Source organism: Corvus kubaryi, unplaced genomic scaffold, assembly GCF_017639235.1.
Source record: "Corvus kubaryi isolate FWS band 111438036 unplaced genomic scaffold, C.kubaryi_AGA036_p1.0 65452, whole genome shotgun sequence".
In the NCBI taxonomy this organism is placed as follows: Eukaryota; Metazoa; Chordata; class Aves; order Passeriformes; family Corvidae; genus Corvus; species Corvus kubaryi.
The window spans coordinates 10438-36970 of record NW_024582010.1 but is presented as its reverse complement, the minus strand read 5'-3'; the positions used below and the strand labels follow the sequence as shown (position 1 = coordinate 36970).

At 38.8% G+C, this 26533-nt stretch overlaps 1 protein-coding gene across 1 annotated transcript; it reads right to left on the bottom strand.

Annotated features, from left to right (window-relative positions):
• Positions 1-1933: 1933 nt before the first annotated feature.
• LOC121673470 (adenylyl cyclase-associated protein 2-like) lies at positions 1934-25361 on the bottom strand (the record flags this gene model as incomplete). The annotated part of the gene is made up of 9 exons (XM_042046779.1): positions 1934-3507; positions 5056-5196; positions 7769-7851; positions 8075-8198; positions 9421-9596; positions 10469-10658; positions 22935-23040; positions 24766-24851; positions 25044-25361. Coding segments are annotated over 9 exons (1308 nt in total), but the record flags the coding sequence as incomplete, so codon positions are not given.
• Positions 25362-26533: the final 1172 nt, after the last annotated feature.

Genomic DNA, 26533 nt, shown 5'->3' with positions numbered 1-26533 from the left:
ACATGAAAACAGCGCTTCCTGACGTACAAGGGAACCTCCTGTGTTGCAGTGTGTGCCCACTGTCTCTGGTGCTGTCACTGCATACCACTGCAGAGAGCCTGTCTCCCTCCTCTTTGCACCCTATTCTATTTAAGAAAGTATGGCATCCATTGAAGATTTTCACAGGAAAAAAAGCTCTTTACATTTAGACAAATTAAAAGCTCGCCTTCTCTTTTACGTGTATTTTACTGGCTGATTGACAGCATCTGTACTAGTGAATATTTGACCCATGCAGGTTTATAGAAATGAATTGGCTAATTACACCATACACATTTTTTCCATATCAATATATGAACCAAATTCACTGTCTTCTGTTTTGACAGTGGCACTGATTTTAGGGCATGACCACAGTATTAGTGTAGCATAATGCAGAAATCCAGGGATATATCTTGTGTGACAGCATGCAGTAAAAAAAAGATCAATGGGACCTTAGAGGGATGCTCAGCATTTAGTAGTTCATTCCTTGCTGGAATCAACCATCAAACACAGATCAGTCTTGCTGCTGAAAACTTGGTGGATGCAACTGCTCATGGTTGAGATGATTCATCAAATCATCATTCTGCTGTGGACTATTTCTATCTTAAGATAAACTTGATTTTTCAAAAAATGAGGTTTTAACCTTTAATTGTACACAAATTCATGTAAAGCAGAAGAAGAACTTTGTTTATTTAGCACTCCTTTGTAATTTTGCATTTAATGACAGGTTGCAGGGAAAGAACAGTCCAACCTACCAGAAATGTATAACAAGTATTTTTTATGATGACAAAACTGAACTGACAAAAGGTAGTTATAGATTTTTTGTAGTTGTTGTTATGTGGCTGACTAAGAGTACTGGATAAAACCTATTTTGGAAGTCTCTCTCCTGCTTTTCTGGTGTCCAGCAATGCATTGACTTGGCATCCTTTTCTTCAGTTGAAGCAATTGCCTTGGGTCTGTCCATACAAGGCTTTCTTCCTTTGCCTTTAAACTTCTGCCCTCTGACAAAGGTCTGAGGTGTGCTCAGACTGCCAGGCATGAGCTGTTACTGCACAAGACCTTTTTCTGCTAAGAAACCAGTCAAAGCAATGTACTTGGGTCTTGCTTGTTGCAGGACTATGAATGCTAGGGTGAAGGTCTAGCCACAAAAGAGTTTGCCATCCAATGTTTAAAAGAAGAATCAGATCAGCCTTTGTATTTGATGGGGGAGTTAAATCCCTCAGAAGAACTGTAAGAATTTGCCTGTGTACTGATTCAGAGCTGTCTCGCTGCTTCCTGTTTATCATCAAGATTTGATACTTGGTTTGTATCTTACCTCCAAAGCAGTAAGTGGCATCCTGCTGCTGCATGCCTTGTCCCCTCTTTGATGCTGTATGAAAGAAAGAGTCGGTATCTCAGGCCAGAATGCTCCAGAATGAGATTATTTTGTAGAACACATTATGATTATGATTTAAGGATTAAACAACCCTTCAATGATCCTTTTATCCTGACAAGTATGCGGAGCCCGTTTTTCAGAGATGAGGCACATCCAAGTGACATACAGAGTGGACCACCTGTGATTTGAAGCCATACAGAGAAACAACAGGAAAAGCTAAAAATAGAAGGCAAACCTTACCAACTTGCACCAGGTCATGATCACCTCCCTAGACATAATCCCTGGAAGATACAGGTGTATCTAGAAGTGAGAATCATGAAAAGCTCAATTTGCTGGCTGTCACCAAAGTTATGTGCATGACACTTCAGGTTTTATCTGCTGGCATGCAGAATATCCTCTACTCACTGTCAGGTGGATTATGGCAGCAGAAGTGATAATACTTCAGTGAAATGGGACAAGGAGCTACTTTTTCTCACTCCAGCTTTTGAAACAGGGTTTAAGGAAGAGAAAGCCCTATAGGACAAGCAATGGAGCAAGCACAACTTTGTTTTTAAACAAGTATGTTTTCTTTTTTATTTCATAAGAAGTTTACTGTTGAAAAAATGATATATATTAAAGCAAACACATGATACACATAGGTTAAACATTGGATAGCAAAACCGTATGGAATGAGCACTACTGGTTATATTGTATAGGGTTTACAATCAAAGATATACTTAAAAACCCTTAAGAGTTAATACACTTTCAAGGTAAGTTAGGCACAAAATTTAGCTTGTAACTAGCTCTGCAAGCATCTCACTGTGATGTCACTGATACAAATTATTACAAGTGATCAAAAACACAAGCTTTTAAAATTTTTAGAATTTTATTTGCACTATGTGCTGAAATAATACAAATGTATATAATACTCCACCTTTGTTAAAAAAGCATGTAAAGTAGGGACTGTAAAGTAGAGTCACATGGCTAAACGGGAAATTACCCCTTTATTTGGGCTCAGAATTAGTATGGCATAAATCTATGGCTTTGCTTCGTGGACGTATTTGAAACTGAGTAAATCCTACAAATGTGGGGAAAACCTCCCAGGATGATACTTCTAATGAGCATGATAAGCTACAGTACAAATATTTTAATGGAACTGTATTAGTAAGGAAAACTAGCTGGTACCAGATGTATATGTCCTTGGTTTTCTGTATAAGATGCAAGATACAATGTGAAGTTTTAAAGGGAGAGGTTGTGTCACCAAAAAAGACAAAAAGGAAAAAAAAAAAATCCAAGGAGTAAAAAACCTTCAAGTCATTTCCAGCAAGGTTTTAGCATTGATGAGGCTCTAGCTTAGAACTACTGATTTGCAAGAAATCAGAGAGCAACAGCAAGTCTGTGAATCATAATAAAATCTTACTTCCCAGAAAACTGTGGGATCTTCTAAATATGCATATTAGAAACATTTTTGATTAAATTGCCAGATTTTTTTTAGATTTTCAGTTAGCAAAATGTATTGCAGTGCTGAGAGTTGTCCTTTTTTGCTTGTTTAAAACAAAATACATTATGATTGCCACAGAACTGCAAGAAACTGCATACTTTCTACGGATACATTTTTACTGCATCATACAGGAATTGCTTAATAGGCAAAAATAAACACCTTAACATCTCAATGCTGTTTTTGATTAGCAGAAACACAAAAAGGAATGCACTGAAGCAAGATGATAAAAAAAGAGTATCATGCAGTATGTTGGCTTAATGTATACAGTATTTCAAACCAATGATGTGACAGGTGGGTGGGGGGTTTAACCTATTACATTCCCATTCAGAATTAAAATTGTATGTGAAGGCAAACTATGTGGAGATGTGACCAGTACCGGGATGCCTAACCAAAGGGTGCCAGACGTGTTACTGTTCCTAGCATGCAGAGCTAATGCCTGAAGGCCTATGACAGCAGCATGAACTCCTGCTACTTCTAGTTCTTTACATTACTGCTTTGTGTGTGCTGGCCACAGTCTGGCCGCGGTCAGCAAGTGCTCCATGGCGTGAGGAAGTCAACCCACAATCTCTGCAGGTTCAGTGACCAACTTAGATCCATCCCATGCTGTCTTGAACTGTTCAGGAACCGGAAATTCTTTCTGGTAGGAAACAAAAGCAACAATGATGGTTAAACAAACAGGGGATATCTCATGAAAACTGGTGGAGTACTATTAGTGCTACATGACTGCGAAAGCATTGATAGCTCAGACATGCCAGGATTAGAGAGAAGCCTTCTTCATTACCCTAGCAAGCTATTTTACAATGCCACACAGGAAAAAGCCTGATTGCTACCCAGTTTCAAATAGCCTTGGTATGGTACTACTTTGCAATAATCCCTCTCAACACCATTATCTGCATCAACTAAGTAAATAAGCCTCATGTCAGAAATTACTTCAGATTCCATTGGTGTCTGGGTTGGAAGACAGTAGAAAGGATTTAGATGCCGAGATTAAGCCAGGAGTCCAATTTTAAGGACAAAAGCAATATTATAATATGAAAGAATAAAATAAAATAAAAAAACCCCAATCATTTTAAGTGTGATACACTTCAAAATACTCAGTATCCTTTGTGGGGTACACAAAACAAAGCAGAACATCAAGTAAGTGTCCTTCTATTCTACAAATTCAGTGAAATGATGGGAGATATTGTTGAGTGTTTCTCTGTACCCAGTAACAAAAACTATGTGAAAAGAAGGGTTTTTCATTCAGACCTCATAGAGGTATTTTGATAGCCAGTAATTTCTGATGTTATGGTGATTCTGAGGTGAGACTGACCAAAAGGACTCTTTTTCAAAAAGAAATAGGTGAATATGCACCCGCTGAAAATCATTCCCTTTTTAGTTATCTAAAGCTGGGCATCCAGCGGTCACTTTTGGAAATGTGGAGCACAAGAATTCTCATTACACATTTTATTTTAGAAAGCCTAAACCCCTGTAACAAATTCCAGCCCAAAAGAGCCACAAGAAATTTAAGTTCTGGCTATGGCCATGCACTGCAATTTCATTTCTGCTCTGTTGAGGACACCAGGGAACATGTTTTGCCTGCTTGTGTGAAGTGATCCCTTGGTTGTGTCTGAAGTGACAGAGCATGACTTTACTAGAAATGCCACTGGGCATAGTATGAAATTTTTTCTAGAACAGGAAAGGAACTGGGAAAATACACCTGTTTAAGTGGCTTTTAAGGACACAGCTTGAAAATACTAGAAGGTACTACAGCACCTACCCATGTATCAATAGCTTTAGAAAAAAACCAAGTATATTATACTGTATTATTTCACCTTTAGTAGTATTATATTTATCTTAGTTTCAGTCTCATCAGCTTCAGACTTAAGTGCACTTCTGTGAAGTGAATTTCTCTGGAAGATTATCTTTAGATATCAAAAAAAGATCAAATGGACAGGAGATGAAGCTATTATCCATCAGAATGGAAAGAGAGAACATAATTTCTGATTTTTGAAATTACTTTGTGCCCCAGAAAATAAGGAATTCTCTCTCCTGAGATACAAGCACATGGAAATTCAATTATTTTGGATAATTTTTTGGTGACACAATGTGTGTTACGTTAGTTTCTTTCCTAGCAGCTCAAGTGCTATTAGCTGCCAAGATTAGTATGGAACAGAGAGGAAAACTTAAAAAATATCTCACTCACATAATCACCATCTTGGGGGATGAGAATGTTCATCTCAGATGACTTGGCACTCACGATCTCACAATCCAATGACTCCTCACTGAGGTAGACGTGGCAGCCTTCTGTTTTGTTAATAGAAATTGTTGGCACTTTCCCCATCACCTGCAAAATAAAACCTACTTAACATCAAATCTTAAAAAGCAGAGATACCGTTAAAAAAATCCTCATTGCCTTCCAGGTCTAATTTTGACCACCAGTATCTGATCTATTTGTCACCTGCCTGTATGATACCATGATGCCTTGATTTGATTTGTTGGACACTGAAAATTCTTGGTGGTGGTAACAAAGACCTATACACAACAGCAAACCTGTAATATACAGCAAGCTTTTAATATACAGTTTGATGAAAGTACTTCTCTGATTCTCTCTAATTTCAGTGACACTTTTGTGCTGATATTTAGGCAGTGTTCACCTTGTTCATCAGTGAGAACTGGCTAAGAAATCAAACATGTCAACTTCAACCCAGTAAGAGCAAAGGAAAGACCCCAGCATACAGTAGTACCCAGCAAGGGATTTGTAATATGCTCTGAAGATTTCAAAGCTCTTCCAGCATGCAACAGGAAAGGGTTTTTATCCCCTTCAGGCAAGCTACAGTTCTAAATAAGTACTAAGATCAATTTAATTAAATCTCTAAAACTATTTCTTATGTCTCTTTAAAAGCAAGCACAGGATTTACTTGAGGCGAGAAAGGGAAATCTTCTCTTGTTTACAATTTTAAAGATTGAAAGATTTCTTGATGGCTAACAGTCTGACTCACTGGTTGTCAGTAAAAATTCCTCCTCCTGCCCTCTCTAGCAAGGACAGCAATATACTCGGGAAAATGCATTGAAACAGCAGAGACTATCCTGAGCCATAGAACAGTGACAGCATGTGACAGAGATGTACTTGTTAATGAGAGTTCTGCCATCACTTAATTAAAGAATATCTTCCAACTTCAGTTCCTTAAATGTGACAGTAAACAAACTGGTCTGTCCTTTTGCATCCCACCCTTATCCTGAAGTCTCATCTACACAGCGGATTAATGCATCTTAAAGTTCCTTTTCTTAAATGGGTTCATATGCAATGGAGAACAGAAGGAAGGGGTGTTTAAAAAATTTTGCCAACATCTGGCAAGAAAAAAAGATACTGAGATAAAGGAGAGCCAAGCAATATGGCACTGAAGTAACTATAGCAAAATCTCTAGTATTAATTTACTGAAATCTGTTGCATTAACATATCATGTATTTGGAAATTATGAACTCGGGTCTTCACGTTACTCAGAAAACGGAGGTGCTTAGCACTTGGCTACACCAGCTCTGTGGGAGCGGCCTGATTCGAGCAGCATACTGCGTATAACCAGACCCTGCCCTCTTAAGTGGATCCCCACTCTGCTCCATGACATGCATAGAAGCCTTATGCAATATTCATAGAACACGATTAATTTTGATTCTAAGAATTTTGATTCTTCTAAAAGGTATTTCCACTTCATTTGAGTATTAGCAAGCCGTGGTTTTGATATTCATTACATACAAATTTTTCAGTTTTCATGAATAGTTTAAGAGGTAATGATTAAAAATAATATAATTATTTTAAAACTGCTCAAATAAATGCCTGGGATCCTTAACTAACTGCCTCTGCTGTAAAAATACATAGTGATCACAAATAAAACTGATTGTTACAGTTCAGAAGATGATGCACAGTTGGTAGCAATGTCAGTCACTTGCACAAGGTTCAAAATATAAAACCCCCTTTTTGCTCCTATTCCCTGTGGTGGCTGTGACCATTATTTCTGAAGCATGGAGCAGGACTACCTATATTTAATGTCATACAGCAGGCACAGCCTTTTAAGCAAAAGACCTCACTTTGAAGAGTGGCACTTTAATATAATAATTATCATTTCTTTTTCACTTAAAATAATACACCCTGAAGTCCATTCTTGAGATTACATTGTGTGTATCAGACACAACCCAGTATTAGAGCCTGTAGTTAGACTTCTTTGGAATGGGATGCCTGAAGTGCTGAAAATATCAGGCAGACTGTATATTTTGAGCAGGACAAGTGTCCCCAATAGAGAGGGCAATGTATACATTTAAAATACATGTATTTTTTTTCATGAGAATCACAAGGAAGATGATCTCTGATGAAGCTTTTTGAAGGCAAATAAGTACATTACTTACTTATATAAAGTGTCACATCACTGGCCAGGGAGATTTTTTGAAATCCCAGCACCTACTTTTACGTCATAGCATTTAGTTGTCCTTTTGACAGTCTTATTTGAACATTTCCATTGAGATGATAAGATAAGAAAAAAATCTTGTGCACTTGGAAATCAATTAGCTAACTGCTAGAGTTTGTTCTGTAAGCACCACTGAACTTTCAAGTGCTGGGAGCTGTTTAGCATGAAAGCAAGCAGATCAGGGACAGAAGTAACAGTTCTGCCAGTGTACAGATCTCTCAGCTTCACCAGAACCAGAAGGCACTGGGCTATGGGAGGTTTGTTCAGTGATAGTATATAGTTTTCACAGGCATTTTCTAAAAACATCAGCAGAATTTTAGTGCATATAAAGATCCATTTGGGTATTTCTTACTTTTGTTGTGCTTCGTGAGTTTTTAAAATCTCTTGTAGCTACATGTTGGGCTTCCCCCCCCTGCCCCTTGTTCTCTGTCTGTCTTTGTCTCTCAATTAGGTATTTACCTGAATCTGAATATCCCTGGAGTTGATCACTTCCACGATTCCCACAACATTGTCAAACACAAGGCCAAACTTTTTACAGTTGTCTAAAATAAAAGCAATCATAAATAAGAAAGGCAAGACAAAAGCAAATACATGCACACCTGCTACATTAACTACAAAAATTCCCAGTCCTGCACTGCATAGCTGAGTGACTTTACTCACGTGATCAATCATTAAAGTGAATGGAATGATTCAGATGCATTATTAATCACATAAGTCAGTTTTTTCAAGATTGTCACTTAAAGCCCAGCTGAGCTACCCACTCACCAATAGTAATTGAGTTGATTTTTCCTTTTATCTGAAGTGTAGATTTGTTACACTTAAAAATGTAGGCCACTTGCTTGAGTTCAGTGTTGTTAATGACCAGGTCATTCTTATCCTCTTGATATTCCTATTTCAAAAGAAAGTTTATTTAATTGGTTGTCTTTAACTAGCTAACAGTCAGACAGAGTTTAGTACAATTTATCCTCGAGTCATTGCATCTTCAGTTACAACAGACAATATCCTTCCTGTGGCTTAAAATCCTAATCTGCTTGATCATATATCTCACCTAACTGACCCTTAGATGACACTGTATCTTTCAGAGCTGCAGAACTGAAGAAGTTAGCACAGACCATGATAAAATCCATTAATTTTGCAGCGAAAATGTTACACTCACAACAATTTAAAAAGGCATTCACAAAACTGTTGTTTGGCTCCCATCTGATTCAGCCTGAAGAATGCAGCAGGTTTTCCTTCCCCAAATGTTATATAATGTTTGATACAGCATATTGTGAACAGGCATTACCATATACAATAAAGATGTAATAGGCAAAGAAATTTCTTTCCATTAGGTGTGAAAGAAAAATTACACTCCATGGATGTCCAGGAAAGGCTACGGCTCCACAAGGAAAGTTCCAAGTAGTAGAACCGTAAGGCAACATAACACAGGCAAATGGTGACTGCACCTTATGCAAACTAGACTCCGCTGTAATAAACACTGACTGTGTATATAACCTTCTGCATGACTAAACTGCATATTCTTTCTGCTCTCTCTTAACTAACACAGTCACAAGAATTTTCATTCATAGATTCTTTGGTATATGCCTATATAAATTAACACCCAAACTTTAAACAAATCTCCTTTTTCCATCTGTAGACTGGGCAAAAGGAAAACACTCCTCTACTTTCAAGCATGGAAGACATGCTTGCATGGAATGGGCAATGAAAAATAAATGTGTAATTCCACTGGTTAGGGTAACTGGAGAAAGTGGTCTGTGATGACTGTTCTCTCTCATTCACGGGTCTGCAAAAAAGGATTTTAATTGGTCTTCTCTACTGGACTTGTTTCTGGGGCATTGTCTGATTTTGCAAGGACTTTATATGCTGGTTCTGATGTTCTCTAGTGAGATGAATTAGCAAGTGATTCTCAGAGACAAATGAATTAGCTTAAGATCCTGCAGAATAGTAAAAGTTGAACTGCAGCAATGCAGAGAAATGGAGGACTCCGCCCATTTTAGTTGCAACTTTGTTTTGTTGCATGTTAATGACAGACCTCCTTTTGCAAGATGTTTCACTGCTCCACCTGGTTTGCAATGCGCAAGGTGCACTTCAGAGGTGTGACTGGAACTCACCACTCTCCACTTCTTTCCCTCTAGCTCGAAGACAGGGGCATGGTTCTGCTGTGGGAAATTCTTGGGAGAGGTAGGACTTGGAGTATGGCTTTTTGTTGGAGAACGAACAGATGGACCTTGGGCACGTAGGCTGGGGTTCTTGTGAGTCTTCTGGTCATCAGAGACATGCCGAAGCCCTTAATAAAAAAGGATGCTTGTGAAAAAGACTCTATTTTCCAATCCTAAAAGTACTCATATTGAAGCATGAAAGGTTTGTTTTGTAATTGTGTTATCTTATTCTCGGAAATTACATTTTTTTATTTCCTCAAGGTTTTCCTGGGTAATGACCTAAAGTGTAACTTCTGACATACTTGTAGCAGCTCATATAAAACCTCTTCTACTGTGGATGGGCTATCTTAGTACCTTCAACAGAAAATACCACAATGTCTTCTAGGTCCCTCTCTGTCTGTAGCAAGCTCTGAGAGCTTGTTGTATAATGTTTTTCCATCCATAAAATAGAGTTTCTTTTTCTAATTTCAGACAATATTTGACATATCCCTACAGCATTAAATGTAAATATATCAATCATATGTATTTAAATTCACAGACATACTTAAATTACAACTGTCCAATATTAATACAAAAAAGCTTTATTATTGACTCCACACTGATCTATGAGCCATACCTTTTCACTGACATGTAACACATTTTGACACAGGTTTGTACACTCAATGTGAGTCAGAAAGAGGAATAAAACTTTATTGCAATTGCAACTTAAGAGGTCACCAGCTACTGGGGGCTGAAGATATCCAGCTTGGCTGCTTTAAAATTAAAAGGATACCTCTAAATAAATGGTGTGGATGTCAGGTATGCTGAACTTCTTTGGGTGCTGTGGCTTCTAAAGGAGATTTTGGTATACACCCATCTCCAAGGGACCACTGCAAGCCTCAGAAGGATCTGAGCTGCTAGAATGTAACTTTAAAATGCTGTGAAAGTTACATTAATACATGTAACAGCTCTTGATGTAGTTCCAAGTCATGGATCACAATTCGGTTTCTTTTCTCCTGACCTTTGGTAATTGCCTCTCCCTGGTTAAGCTGTGCAAAGAGGGCTGAGCGAGATGCAGTTCCTTCGTCCTTTGCGGTTTCCGTATCGAAGATGGGGGGCGGTCCCGGGGGCGGCGGTGGCGGAGGCGGCGGGGAAAGGCAGGAGCCGCTGGTTAGAACAGATCGCATGGACAAGGGGGATGCAACAGGACCCTGTTTGAGACAGAGGGAAAATATTTTACATATAGTGTTTCAAGGAACATTGTATCACAATAGTTCTTGTTTATTAATATCCTTGGATGCTGTTAGTTCGGGTGACTCTAGAAAGCCACAGGCTAAGGAGAATTTCTGGCTCCATAATCGAATGCAATCCTATGAATCCTTCCCTGCACCTGAGCAAGCACAGCTGGAAAGACAGCCCACACTGCTACCCCTACTGCAGAACTACTCCACCTAAAATATTTGTCTCAAAAACTTGTGAGGACTGATGTTAAAAGTCTTTAACAGTAACAATTCTGTAATTTATTCTTTCATAAAAAGGAAAATGTCTCCTTTTGTTAATAGATACCAAATTCAGTTAACCATACCTCAGTGTGCATTCAGAAACATAAAGAAAATGTTTTGATACAACAGAAATAACTGAGAGGGTAATGAACTGTCAGTTATACATAGGGAACATGATACATTGTATGCAAGATGTAAAATGCTATTCTTTGAACTGTTAAAGTTATCTGTAAAGATTCAAATACCACAGAATGTAAAACTATGGTGATTCAAGTCTCTCGACTCTGAAATTAAATTTTTGAGTTTTTAGTTCAATTTCTCACATTCTTTTTTCCTTTTTTTTTCAGTTGCAGGAGATCACAGCACACAAGTTATGAGTGAAGGGGGCCTTGGCAAAGTAAGTAACACAATCTTCCAGTTTGCACAATCAAAAGTACATGTTTTGGTCTGAATTATGATGCTAGCATAGAATATTATCAAACAGACAGAAAATACTAATAACGATCTGATTAAAATTTTATAATAATGCCCTAACATCCTAAAAATCGATGCTAGACAGAATCTGAGAATCACTTTTACTGTCCTGCCACTGAGTGTCACTCTGATCCTACCTCTCTGCAGCACAGAAGGGACTTTTAAAAGAACTATTGAGAAAATTAGATTGGTTCTGATGAGTTCAGCTAGCTACAGAGATACTGTGCATTGCAGCAGCAAATATTAACAGGTGGGCAGGTACAATGGGAAAATTACAGCAACTTACAGAGTCACAGCTCCTCTAACTGTCTCCCATTGTTAAGAGATACAGGCTGTTAGTGCGCCCCTGGTAGTCCATACTGGAAACAGATACTGCTTAGCTGGCCTCTGAGGGTATTTTTAACCATTTATGGTACTACTCCTTCTGCTTTCCACTAAACTGAAACAGCAAAGTATTGATCTGGTTCATGCATCTCATGGGAGTGAAAACTATAGCTATTTTTTTAAAAGTAAAACTTGTTCTGGCCTGTAATCCCAAACTGGTAACAGGAAAAGAGCTGAGGTCCACATGCTCCTTTTTTACTTACTCTTCAGATATACTTTAAAAACAAAATAAAAATCCAAGCTCTTTTAAGGGAATAAGCTCTCTTCTTAGCTATTAAAGCTATAAAGTATTTTTGATCAAATGTAAACAAATGAGAAGATTCTCCTTTTGGAACTGATTAGCATTTATTGTCAAGATATACTGGAACTGACGTAGACTGCTTTTAGAGACATTCCATTGTTGCATGGATACATTTAACTCAGAGCTTCTGCTTACATACTTCCTCATCACAGGTTAGTGTTTTAGGCTGGGGACAACTTCTACACTGGGCCCTCAATTTATAGTGCCTGTTCCCTGCCTCTGTTAATGCCAGTGAAGTTACCTGCAGCAGTGTCAGCAGAACTGTGAATTATTGTAATTAAAAAAAAAAGTAAGTGGATTTAGTGGCACAATCAGTTATTGCTGCCTGAGGTGCAATTCAGATCTTTCCTTTCTGTTGCCTGCAACCATAGCAACTGAATCCACTATGCCCTGGTTATCCAGAATTATGAACATTGCATTTGCAGGGCTTTTTAAAATACTCAGATACCCAGAAATGGCACTCACCATTCACAGTGTGAACATGCAGTTATGAATTATGTATGCTTTATGAAAGGCAATTAATAGCAGCAGTGGTAGTGGCTAATAACTTTTAGTCTGAGATGAAAATCCACTTGCCAAATTCCAGACTGACATCTGATTTCTCAAAAAGAGCTACTGCTTCCACCTGCCTATCAGTACAGTGCTGTGATTTTCCAGAAACTTGTGTAAGACTCACACATCCATTTAGAATTGACACCATCTAAATTGTGCAAAGGCTGCAAAGATGCATTAGAGAAAAAAGTTCTGGAAGTTATCTGTGCATTCTGCATACAACACAGAGTGGTGGGTCACTCTGGCAGTCTCTTCACCTCAAGTATCAAACTCGAGGCCATAACAGATCATGCAGAACAATCCTGGCTCGAATAATGCTGCTGAATAGTGCATCAAAGGCAGTTTCCCAAATGGCAACTAAAGTATGGGAATACCCACGTAATGAGACAGAAGTAAAACTCAGAGGGGTTTATCTGTGGAAGTGGATAATCTCTCTCCCAGAACTCTGAAACAATTATCTTGTCAAAGTACAGATAAAAGGAAGGATTTTAAATACACCACTTAAGTTTGGACATGGTTTTGTATGACTGGAGGTTGTTGTCATACTTACTTTTCAAGAAAGAGAAGATGCAGGACAGGATCTGGGAAACTAGGAGCTTTTTTCCTTCTAGAGCAGGAGTGATGAATAAAACAAGTCTACTCAAAAATCTCAATTCTTGACCTGAGGAGCAAAGACATTCTAGTCCTTTAAGTGGGTTTCAAAAGTAAGAAAAAAATGTATTCATTGCACTCATGCAATGCCTCTTCTTTTCTTTACAAGCCTGGTCCCTCCACCAAAATCAGTGGTTATCTCCACTGAGCACAAAAGATTTTGACTTAGTTCTAAGAACATAGAAGCTGTCACAAGGTGAAGATATCTGAGGTTCTGTCACCCTTCCCACTTTTCCTCTTAATTTTGTGCAGTCACAGAAATAAAATACAGACTGAACCCTGGTTGTCAACTTTTCTCCTGCATGGCAAATCTTCTCTCATTTAAGACCTGAGTTACACCTACACAAGCTAACTGATATTGTAGCATGCTATTTTCAACATCTAGGGCCATTCTGGAAACTGCAAACAATTTTAATAATAAATTAGGCCAGGCAAAACTGAAGGACAAATCACAGGGATAAAGGTCACTAAAGTACAGGGCTTAATTGCTCCACTGTAGATCTCCCATCTTACAGCATGGACTCCTCCAGTAGGACCATCCCCCACTGAAATAAAATGGCATGGAAAAGAGAGACAAGTCTCACTAATGAGAGGGCACACAGACCTGCTGGGAAGAGGGCTACAGTCTTACTCTGGCTACAGTGTTGTTTTCTTTGCCATTTTGATGTACCTAACTGAAATCAAACAAACATTCAAGTGAGGTGAAATTCTTTGTGGGAGAGTGGCTCAGGGATACTCTCAAAAGGGGGCAAAAAGCACAAAAATGAACCGGAAATGCAGAAAACACATTTCACTTCTTGCATTCCCTGCATGCCAGGAAGATGGGACCTGTGCTGCACTCAAACACACTGACGTACAGCGCAGCTTAAAAATCAGCCAAGCGAAGTAATTCCAGAAACTTTTTTAAAAATTCATTTTGCCATCTATTCATAAATAAACCTCCCAAGTTACCAACCTCAGTCACTGGCAATTACTTTGCTTTCCTTAGTTACTCTTCTAAGACCACTTGAATCCTCAGGCTCTAGAATATTTCTGAACCAGGCTCTTAAACTGTTCTGGTATTTGGTAATACTTGTGTATAGTCCTATCCAATTTCAACAAAAGTGCCCTTCACAAAGTCCATTCATTTCTGTTCTGTATAGGGTGGTGTTTGTGAGAGCTGCTGGGAATAAAATAGCATGTTACATGCCCACAAAAGTTCATCTATCCTAAAGCAGCAGGTGCTCAGCAGCTTTGCTATTTGCAAACAACTCTTCAGATTAACTTCACGCAGATGTTAACAACAGTGTGTCTTTACACAAAGAGTATTAGGAGCCATTTGGACCAGTAAAGGCAGTTGTTTGCAAGCTGCCTTTCTTCCTCTTTAATTTCAGCTGTTTGCCTCGGCAACAGCTGCTGTTCTCAGTGCTGTGGTGTCTACAGACACCACGTCAAGTTATACTGATAGCTGACTGCCCCCATTAACATGTTGGTGTGGTCATTTTTCCACCATTTACAAATATGCCCCTAGTAAGAATTATCAGGGGAACAGATAGAGTCGTCCTTACTTTGTGAAAATGTAATACAAAAGTAAGCCATAACTTCTAACCTGTTAGCTTGCATCATAGTGAACTTGACGTGCTTTAAACCTTGCCCCTGGAGCTTTTTGAAATGGAGGAAAATGTAGTTCTCGGAGTAAGGTCCTATCAGGAATAGGAGATGCAGGCCCCTTGACCATGTACTAAGAGCTCTGTAGGGGATAAAACATTCCTGAAATTTCCTCTTAAGGAAAAATAAATTGTCTTCAGCCTCCAACCATTGCTCTAAATGGGGTGACAGGAATGGGTCAGGGTTTGCTCCTTGCTGGATAGCCCCAAGCCATGTGCAGAGAGGCCCAAGGGTCTCCCACTGACGGTAGCAGAGAAGCTTCCTCTAGTGACAGTGCCTGATGTTGCTGACAGCGCTCGGTCTGATAAATGCGTTGTCACTGTGCAAGGGTTTGCAGCACTGTGGTACAGCCTCAAAACATATTGTATTTCTACCTTCATCTTGTACAACTTGCAGAAGAGTGAGGTACACTTCTTTTTGTCACCTAACTGGCTCACTGGAAGAAAGAAATGTTGAGATAGCTGCCTTGTTGAAACTCCTTGATCTCAAATCTCATGTAATTCCCTGGAAATTATAGTAGAGCTGAGTGACGCTCTTTGCTTTTGAGAAGCTGGGCCTTGTTAAGCACATTTCTCCTAAAGGCTTCCTTTCCCCAGAGCACAGGGCAAAGCCAATCTTATTAGAGAAATAAAATGCTGTTCATATATAACACAAGTGCTCTGGATGCCATACTGTCACTAATTTTTGGTGGCCATGTACAGTTTGATGTGTCTGAACCCAGCTACTGAGAGACAGTAAGAATTTCTTTTTATGCCTTATCGCAGATGTTACTATTTCCTGAGCTATTCTTGCTGAACAGCTCCCTAGGTTAGCCTTCCATGTCACTGTTACTATATTTGTAGTACTGCAGCAGCAAGGAGCCCTAGTCAGAGGCTCCTATCTCTGGGGATATGAGGGGCTTATGTGCCAGACCCTGTACAAACACCCGTGACGTTCCTCTGTGTTTATCCAGCTTTCAGCTGATACAGTGCAGCATGGAAACTGAGAGGAACAAAGTTCTTGTGCTGGGAACCTGCTGTGGAGCATCTGAACAATGCATTTCTTGTAGCTGCAATGGTTGATTTTACTCAGAACCAGAAGATTATGAACATCTATATAACGCATATAAATAAATGATACATGCATGTGTATGATATATAGTACCTATTTCGTTAGTCATTCCTATTAAGAGGTAAGTATCTATTTGCAGCTGAAGCAACAGGTGGCTTAGAGATAGGTCATGAAATCCCTCCCTTAATTTATTGAAAAGCCTTCTTTTCATGGCAGCAGACAAACAGGAATCCTAATAGGGAATAATACTTTCTTCTCCAAAAAAAAAAAAAGGGAAGGATATCCCTGCTTTCTCCCCCTTTACAGTAATCTTAGTTTCACACCTAAAATGATTACAGCATTCTGCATTGTTCTTTCCATACATATGCACAGCCAAAGACCCAAAGACAAGAATTGTGAAGCTCAGAATATCACATATCAACCTCTGGGAACAGGTGGACTGTGACTCAGGGGCACAGAGCTCTTGTTAAGGTGTTTTTGTGTAAAAGTAGCTTAGCACAACAGTTCTATTACCTACCCTGTTTAAGCCACCTGTCTTCAAGGGGTTATGCTGCCCTGAGAGCTGCAATTTACTGGATGAAACAGCTGACTTACAGGGCCTGTAATCTTTGTTAGTTAAAACACAAAACAACAAAAACCAGGCCAGGTTCTTTTCTTGTTACTGAGTCTCAGCAGAATTATTTATCTGTAGTTTTCAAGCTTTGCAGCCCCCTGTAATACACTTTTGCTGTCCATCACCTGTTCAGGATTTAAAAATGATGCTTACATCTTCAGAGTTACCCAACCAGAAATGTTTTACACAGCCATGGTCTTCTAAGTCATTTGAGAACTGTATGATAATGTAATTGCCAACAAGTAATGTGCTCTACCAGGCAGACTGGACCATCTTTTATTTATATAAAAAATCAGTTAAAAAGAAGACCAATCTCTTTAGGAAAATAGTAACATTTTAATAGATGTACCTTTCCTTTTCTCTCTCTTACTTTCAATTTTCTTTTTCCTTTCCCTTTTCCACTGGAACTAGGCTGCATGCCTCGCCCAGGTTTTCCCTTAATGTGTCTGAATGGTGCTTGGTCAAAATTAAGAGAACACTATCAATATATAGTAAAGACAAATATTTTCAGCCACTGTTGGAATAAGAGAGTAAAAATACTTTCTTTCAAAGGGACAGGGATGTAATTGAGGCAGTCTCCACCATGGAGGCAACTATTGTAGAGCTGCCAGGACGGCCAGTTTTTTAATCGATCCTGTACCAAAAACCAGAACATTGTCTATTCTCTGAGAGAGAAACACTTGCAACTAAAGGATGCAATTTTTTCCAACAAAAAAGTATAAGGGAATAGGGAAGGGCAAGGGTAGAGAAAGGAATGGAAGGTATACAGAAAAAGAGAGAAAAGGCTATCAGAGAAAAACTGAGCACTGTGGAAATGGCTACATCTTATCCAAGATACAGGCATTTAAATTGGTGTATCTATGCTGCCCTTGCGTCTATCTGAATAAGGCCTCTGGGATTGCAGTTGTGGCTGTGGCTGGAATTTGGCACTACAGTTTTGACCTTTAGCTTTAGTGAAGTGGCTCAGACAATGGCTGCTTGATAAGTAGGTCAAACTAAACACAGCATAGAAGAGATACTGGACAGATAATAGGAGGCTTTTGCCTGCAGAAGTTGGTCTTTGCAGCTTGTTCACATCAGTATGTACAGAGACGATATATTACAGGAAAGTGCTTTGATAGAACAGGAGAGAGGCAGGGCCAAAATGTCTGGAGTTTATTTTAGACTATAATAAAATGCCCAAAGTTTGCACTGAGACTAGTGTAATTGCACCCAATTAGGCTAATGTAGGAATTACAATGGTACTTCTCGATGTGGAGATTGTGGAGAATTTCAGCTTTTAAAGAATGTTTTTAGAGTACTATCGAAGGAGTAATGAATGTTTTCTAAAATGCTATTTCAGGGAAAAAAAAGAGACTTGAAGATACTGGCTTCAATGGAAACAGGATTTAAATAAACCTCAACTGCTTTTAAAGATGTACAGACTTCATCCTAAGTTGCTCTGATTTGTAAAGGGGGGGAAGGGAGGATTTCACTCATCACTTGAGTGAAGTTCTGTATTAGAAACTAAATACTGTAGTGAAATTCAGTACTAGTTTGTAAATATTTCCTGTTTGTAAATCAACCTGCTGGTAAAATCTGTCCTAAATTACAATTGTACGCAAAGAACAAAAAGTTAAGTACGGATCCACCTACAACTGAAACATTCAAGACAATTATTCTTGAGCAAGATTTGTGTCTTAACACTTATTTGATATATGGAAAACTACAGCACTTTCATTATTACTGGTTGTTTTCTTGCTGCAAGGTTAACCTGCAGAAACAGGAGCAGAAGTTTCACTTCCCCCGATTACTCATGCAGGCCTTGTAGCAAACAAACTTTTTATTAGGCATTCTTGTAAGCTTGTATTACAGCTGTTCATTTATTTGCATCACCAAAAAAGTGGAGGGTAGGAAGAGGCATGCTTCAATAGAATCCCTTCTTTAAGAAAAAAAAAAAGGAAAAGAAGACACTTGCTCTTTATCAGAAAGAACTGAAAAAAGACAGGTCACTATTACAGCCATGGATTGCTTGTTAAAGACAGAAAACTGAGCAAGCAAAAATGACAATTACTGCATAGGTTAAATGCTACCCTGGGCATTAAAATATTTCATTGTAACAACAGCTTTTTCCTAAGAATCACTGACATCTGAGTGTCATCTCTGGTAGCAAATTAAAAAAAAACTCCATTAGGCTGATAATTGCCATTGTTCCCATTGTCAAGATGGCTAAATTGAGATGCTTTGAGTACAGTGAACGGCCACTCACCGCAGGGTGTAGGAGGCAGAATGATACTTTGCATTTAAGATAATGAACTACAAAATTACACTTTTAAGGAAATACTGCAGGTCCATCTGACTTGCACTGAAAAGCATATTTTCTCTGACATATGCGCAGTCAATCAATGAAAATGACTATATCAGATCATGGTGAAAATACATGGAACTTCTTACTCTCTGGGACAATCCTGCTCACAAACATACATATTTTAAATATGTACATTTCTTCTCTGAGCACAGTACAACAAATATCCTAACCATATTCATCATGCCTTGAAATGCCCATTTACATAGTCCAGTCTAATTTTGTACCACCACTCCACATGAGTAGCAAAACGGGTTCAGATGTGCAAAATCTAAAGGTCCTTAACTACACTATTTCCTTCTAAGTGTATTCTTAAATACACAATATTCTTCATTATTTCCTTGGCTTTTTCCTCACACAGTCCCGCACATTTCAATAGGGTGCCCTTATGAAGTAAAATATTGTCACACATCTTGGCAGAACCAAAGTGAGTAAGAGAGAACTGTGTTAGATCCAAAAATCCATAAACATCTGTTTTCATCACAAACTTTTTAAAAAGCAGATAAAGATAACTGTTATTGTCAGAAATGACTGCTTGGACATTATGTCAACCTTTTTCACCTGTTTCTGTGTCTGTCTTCTAATTTATTACGACATTTCTTTCTCTTTGATCTGAAGTGTCTGCCTGTATGCTTGCTGCCAGAGTCAGGAACACTTTGCTGTATGCACTAGTGATCTGTTCCAAGGCTGGCTGCAGCTGCCCTGTGCAGCTTGATGGAAGGGTACAGGGGGCTGGAAATGGCACAACTTTGGGATATTGCATGGCCATAAATGTGCACACCACAGTATACAGCACCCGTACCTTAGGGGCCAAGTGCCAACAAAAAAACCTGTCCCCTTCTTTTTGGAAACCCAAGCATAGGAAACCCTCTGATCTAGGCTGATGCTCCTGGGGTTTTGTTGGAGTTCAAGCTATGAGCATACAGTTGGGAGAGAAGCATTAGTTAATACTCTTCCTGACTCTTCACTCTCGTTAGAAATATCCAAATGTGCTACTTAAGAGCTTTTTATAGAAACTTCATGCATTGCTTTGTTGATTTGTGCAGATATGAAGGGTAAATTATCGGTATAATACACTTTTAAATCTGTACTTACACGCCCCAAGACATTTCTCTCTTTCTCTCTCCCTCTATAATAAAATACCATTCCTACACCAATGTCTACCTTTCATAAATGTTCCACTTTGTTAACGCCTTGCCAAACTACTGCTTTTTCCTTTTTTCCTTTTATGCATCTAAGTGGAAGCTGCTGTGTGCAAGGATTAACAACTGTGTCTGCAATACATCTACAGCTTTTATAGATATCCTATTTCTGTCTAGACCCTGATTCTGCAGACCTTTATGCTTAACTTCACACAACGTGAATCTGTGAGTTTCATTCTCACTTTAAAACGTATAACAAAAATGAAAATATCACTTGAGCAACTCATTGCTTTCTGGAATGTATTTGTTACCAAGCTTCATAGAAATATTTAAATAACATTTAAGCTATTTAAACAACCTGCTAACTTACTGGATTCTAATTTTCTTACATTCACATTTAGTAAAACTTAAAAAAATATATGCATCCATAAAAATAAGTTTACAATATAATCTCTCAGACTGATATCACATAAAGGATAATTTAAATGAGCCATACTTCCAAGACAACTTCCAGATATGAGCGATATCCAAAGTGAAATGAAATCAGTACTTCAGATGCAATGATGGGCTCATCACTCATTATGGAATGAGCACTGTTGGCAGGAAACTACGCTTAATATGAATAAACAAGTCACACCTAGATTTTAGCAATTTCTTGGCCAGCTGAAGACAGAGAAATATAAAGACATGATGGCTGAGTTACTGGTTTTAGGACCAGTCAAACATAATCTGCAACAGCTACACTTCTGAGTAAGATTACCAGTACTCACCAGCACTGACAGCTCCTCCTGTTTGATCAAATGGCTGTAACAAACCTTTACCTTATAACACCATTTCCATACTTGTGGAGTTCTATTAAAAGTGAAGATTTTTCTTTTTCTGTATTAACAGAACAAATTTTGTCCCAGATTCTCAGGCTAATTCAGCTAATGCAGTACTACAATTCCTTTTTGTTATGTAATAATAATTTTGAAATCATTAGCTCATCTCACATTCACTGATCATAACAGAATAGGATGTGGCAAGTGTGAAATTTTGTACTACATAAAGGAATCATATTTAATGTTTAAAATTTTTACTATAGAAACCTACAAAGTAGCAAATAATCACAGTCTTCTAATTGATCATGTTCAAACATTTTTGCACTGCTTCAGACTAAGAACTACGTGCAGATCATGGCTCTCTCCCGTGTTTGAGCTTGCACTTGAATACTTGAGGACTGAAAGGCCTGGTACAATGTCTCATGAAGGGCATGAAGAGAAAGCTGCAGTCTGTTGCTGAACACAAGTAACATACATTCTCTTACATGGTTATAACTTCCATAGAGGGAGAGACAAACCAACTTTTCCACATTCCATGGAATCACAGAAAGGTTTGTATTGGAAGGGACCTTAAAGATCATCCAGTTCCAACCCTCTGCCATGGGCAGGGACAACTTTCATAGACCACATTGATGAGAGTCCCATGCAACCTGGCCTTCAACACCTCCAGGGATGGGGCATCTACAGCTTCTCTGGGCAACCTGTGCCAGTGTCTCATCACCCTCATAGTAAAGAATTTCTTCCTTATATTCAGTCTTTCAATTTAAAACTATTTCCCCCTCTCCTGTCACTACAAGCCTTAGTCATGTCTTTCGCAGTCTTTCTCACAAGCCCACTGTATATACTGGTAGGTTGCAAAAAGGTCTCTATCAAGCCTGCTCTTCTCCAGGCTGAAAAAATCCCAATGCTCTTAGCCTGTCTTCACAGGAAAGGTGTTCCAGCTCTTATTCCAAGTTAAACTACATTTCAAAGAATCACAAAATGGTTTGGATTGGAAGGCCATTAATCTGAAAGTTCTCCGCCACTTCCCTGTGTTCCCAAGTTCTTAAAATTGTTTGTTTTGAGAACTAAATGGTGGCCTGTCTTAGTCCTCTGAATAGTCATTCAATTAAAAATAATGATATTTGCGTACACAGAAGAAATTATAAATTTGGCGTGAAAGACTGCATGTGCAAGTATATGGTAGGTTTAGGAGATGATACCAGTAAAGAGCAGGCTGATTACATTTTTAGTATATTTCCGCAGTTCTCCTAATCCAATAATAAACATGAGCACATTATTAAAATAATACAGAACACTGCGTCAGTGTAGACAGTGGACATAAACTCTTACATTTATACCCAACAGAAAATTAATTGTTCGTGTTTATACCTCTCTTAGAGAAAAATATTCATTGCTATCATCTTTCTATGCATCTCAGATGTAACACACAGAAGCGGCTTATAAAAGGAGCATAAATAATTAGGCATGCAGCTATATTTGCTCTCTCTCTGTATTTCACAAGTTATTCCTGTATGTCTAATATAACAGCTTTATAAAGCTAGACATCTACGAAGTAATAAATTGTTATGAATCCCTTGTTTTTCTCTTTCCTGTTATTAAATCTCTCTCTTTTTTCAGATTCTTCCCACCATTCTTCTCCTTTCCATGCCATGTTCTCTCAGTTTTCCTTTAGTCTGACATGTCCTTCAATTTTTTGCATTTTGTCTTGTTCCTACCTTCTACAGGCATGGAGAATTGTGTCTGCCTCTCCTCACCATCTGCAGCCGAGGGTTATGGCTATAATCATCCCAAATAATTCTTCCCTCTTCCTCCAAACCTGTACCACAGTGGCCTGAACATCTCCACCTATATTTCAAACTTTTATTGGCTTGGTTGGGAAATCCATGGACCATGACCTGTTCCTGGCCTAGGTATTTTTTTTTTCTAAGCTAATGACCCGCATTAAAAGACAATCTGGTTACTGTCATTTTATGGTTCTTCCTGAAGAAAGAAAGAGTACTTACAGTTTTACTCCAGGTGAGACCTGTGGTGTGATGCTCTTTGATATAAGCTTGAAGCTCAGACCAGATGTTCAGATATGACTTCACCCAATCAACATGGCGTGTGTCACTGTAAAAACAGAGACAATGTTTATGTGTGAATGTACTTAGAAAGCACTGCTGCTCTTGCTTAAAGCAGGTAAAGCCCAATGTCTGCCTTAAAGCCATGGACAAATCAGTTAGCAGGCATCCAACCAGTCCTGTGCTGCAAAGACTGAAGCCTACTACACTAGAAAGCTTCTAGATCCTTCCAGAGGACAAACAAGGGCAAAGGATGCCTCTAGCAGAGCGTGCTTCCTGCTAGAAGTGTGTGTCACCATTCTGCTCAGGCGCAAAGTCATCTGAAGAAGCACTAAAGGCATATTGAGCTGTGCAGCAGGTACCCAGACTCAGTTTCAGGGTGCTGAACTTTAGAAAATTAAATATCCGTGGGTTCTGTAAGATATTCTGGCTGCCATGTTCAAATGTGGTCAGGGCAATACTGGATCATGTTACAGTCATCAGACTAAAATATTTATATATCAAGAATTTTTAAAGTACAAGTCACAAGTTGGCTTTAGAATTGTTATTGTTAGTCCTCCAATGGGACTATAAATGAAACCAGGAAATATGTAGAGAGAAGCTGCTTGTAAGATGAAGTCCTCAGTTAAAATAAATTATTAGTGAATAGTGATGGCTATGGACTGGATGCTTACAAGGATTGCTGTGTCTACCTTCTGTTTATTTCCTTTGGAATTTGATCCTTAATAATGCGGAAGACCTGGGTCAACAGGTTTAATCCAATGCCTACTGAAGTCAAGGGAGAGCCTTCCGTACTTTGGAAGACATTGTGGTCTGATTCAGTGAAAAATAAGAAAAGAATTCCTCATTAAAGGAAGAATTAAATGCCTAAATAATGTACTCTGCTTAACCATTACATGAGACATTTCTTTCTCCAGTATAAATACTGATGCTGTGTTGTAAAAATCATCAGTTACCCCAGCATCAGTTACTACCTTCAGCAGGTAAACTAAGGCTTTTAGGAATAATATATAATATATATAAAATAACATACTATATATAGCATATAATATGTATTTATACACGTACAAGAAATATAAATACATGCCAAAGGTTTTAGTATTTAAAGCTTTCCTCACTAAAGAGGAAAAATTCAATAACAAATGCTGTTCTTCACTGGGATATAAAAACCAAGAGCCAAAATCTGGCCTTCAAAAGCACCAAATCAACAGAATTTATACATGACTTTTCAAAGAGGGCATAGGAAGGAGCTGTATGTTTTTCTCTTTCTCCATCAGTTCACAGATATCATTCAGGGAACTTTTATTGTGAATTCCTTGTGCTCTTTAAGAACAGTGCAGTGGTATAGAGAAAAATCAAATTAAGAGCTATGGAATTTGAAGCTGTATATATCTACCACCTAAATATACATTTTGAAGCCAAGAGCAAGAACAGCAACAGTATGAGAGCACGAAGGAGAGGAGGATGCACAGCAGCCAGCTAGCCACACGTTGCTATGTAAATAGGTATTTGCATATAAGCTCATGATGCTGGAATGCCAGAAAAATTAAAGATAATCTTAAAATGTGCATGGAGTGAAAACCAGCACTGCTAATGCTGCTGCCATTCTCACTGCAGCATGCTGCAGGTCAGAGGTGAGGAGGGGAAACTATACTACTGCAAGAACGTTTTATTTTTAGTTTACAAAACACTTTCCTTGATAGCACTGTGAACCCTACTGGCATGGTTAATGCTCTGTTCTCTGGCCAGTGGATACTGGAGCTTGGCAACATACCTGTTCTTGTAGTCCTTTAATACCCTGTTAGTATAAAAGGTAGCAGCATCATTCATCTCCTTGACATAAGGGCCTGGTTTAGGAGACTAGGACCATCACCCCATGGTAGCAGGAAACAACAGAAGGAGAAAGGAAGTAAAACATTAGTCAGACACCTCCCCTGACATACTAGGTTTATTACCTTATTGGGTGTAGTACTGCAAGATTTGGAACTATCCTGGCCTGCACCATCCAGAAACCTATTTACAGCCCTCCCAACCATTCCATGTGTCACTTACCACTGCTATCCACCCAAGGGCAGGGATGCTCTCACTGACGGCTGAGAGGTGGTTGAACATTTTACTTCCTCTGTTCCTTTCTCTGAAGTTCTGGATTTCCTGAATCTTCTCTGATATGGGCTTGAGAAGCATTGCCACCTCACTCTGGAAAAAAAAGGGGAATGAGAGGAGAGAGGAAGGGAGGGAAGGGAGAGGGAGAGGGAGAGGGAGAGGGAGAGGAGAGGAGAGGAGACTGCTGTTAACACTGGGTGGCCCAAAAGCACCATATGGTTTAATATTGTCCTCCTTGCCTACTGACTTAACATCCAGAAAGAAAGGTCATCATAAATTTCTACATTACAGTACCAATTTAATTACCCTCCTATGGTTGCAGTGATAAAATGCACAGACATTAAATACTAATAATATGTTGTAGCAAAAATTGTTCTCAGCACTGGCAGCATTTTCACATGCTGCCCAGATTAAGAACCGTATCAACCCCATAGCTCAGAGTTAGCAAAATGCTTGTGATTTTCATCGGATATCCCTGGAACTTCTTCAGATGCTTGAGTTTTTCATGTTATTAACCAAGTTCTTCTTAAGAAACTATTGTTAGTGGCTTGTTATCATCTGGCAACAAGACTGAGAAAGTAATACACTGAAGGCAATATCAATTTTACCTTCCCTTATTGGTACATTTTAATGTTTTGGCTGCAAGTAATGCAGGAAGATTTCATGGGAAATATGCATGCAAGCCTGCAAGCCATGGTTTGGGGAAGTTCTTCTGGGCTAATCAGAAACGAATGGTACCCAGGGGAATGACTGCTGAGTGGAAGGAATAGTGTCTGGAGTGAAGAGAAAGGCAAAATGAATTCAAAATCTATCCAAGCTCTTTCCTGTGCAAAGTGAATGCAAATCACACTGGTCCAGTGTCTCAGAAAAACTAATTTAGACCACTGATTCACTGGGAAAAATTCTTCCACTTAGAAAACAGCAGATTGAGGGACATGGAGTCATCATCTTACAAGCAAAACAACTGCGGTACCTTGCAACCCTGTAATATTGCAAAAGTATGCTCACAGAACCCATACAATGTCCCACCAAAGACAGTGCACCACTCTGATTCTCCCTGGCACTTCACTTGGAAATCACTGAGGATCAAGTAGGAGAACTCTGCATTTTTTCTCACCTTTTTCAGGTGAAGCACTTGTTATGTGCTTGCTGGAGACAACTAGTTCTCATGATCTTGAGGACTAATGCTGCCATGACACACACAAGATGATGGTCACATATGTCCTGCTTGATCTCTTTCATTTTAAAGTCTTTCTTTTCACCCTTCCAGAAGACCTCAGCATTACAGAATTTTATGTCACCTTAGAATAAGCATGTTTGCTACGGATCAACACAGGTCAAAAGACACTTCAAAAACATGTCAAAAAGAGATTCTGCATTTTGAAAAGAACTTTGATCCACCTATGGAGCCTCAACATTTTAGTGGTAGTGTAATTTTG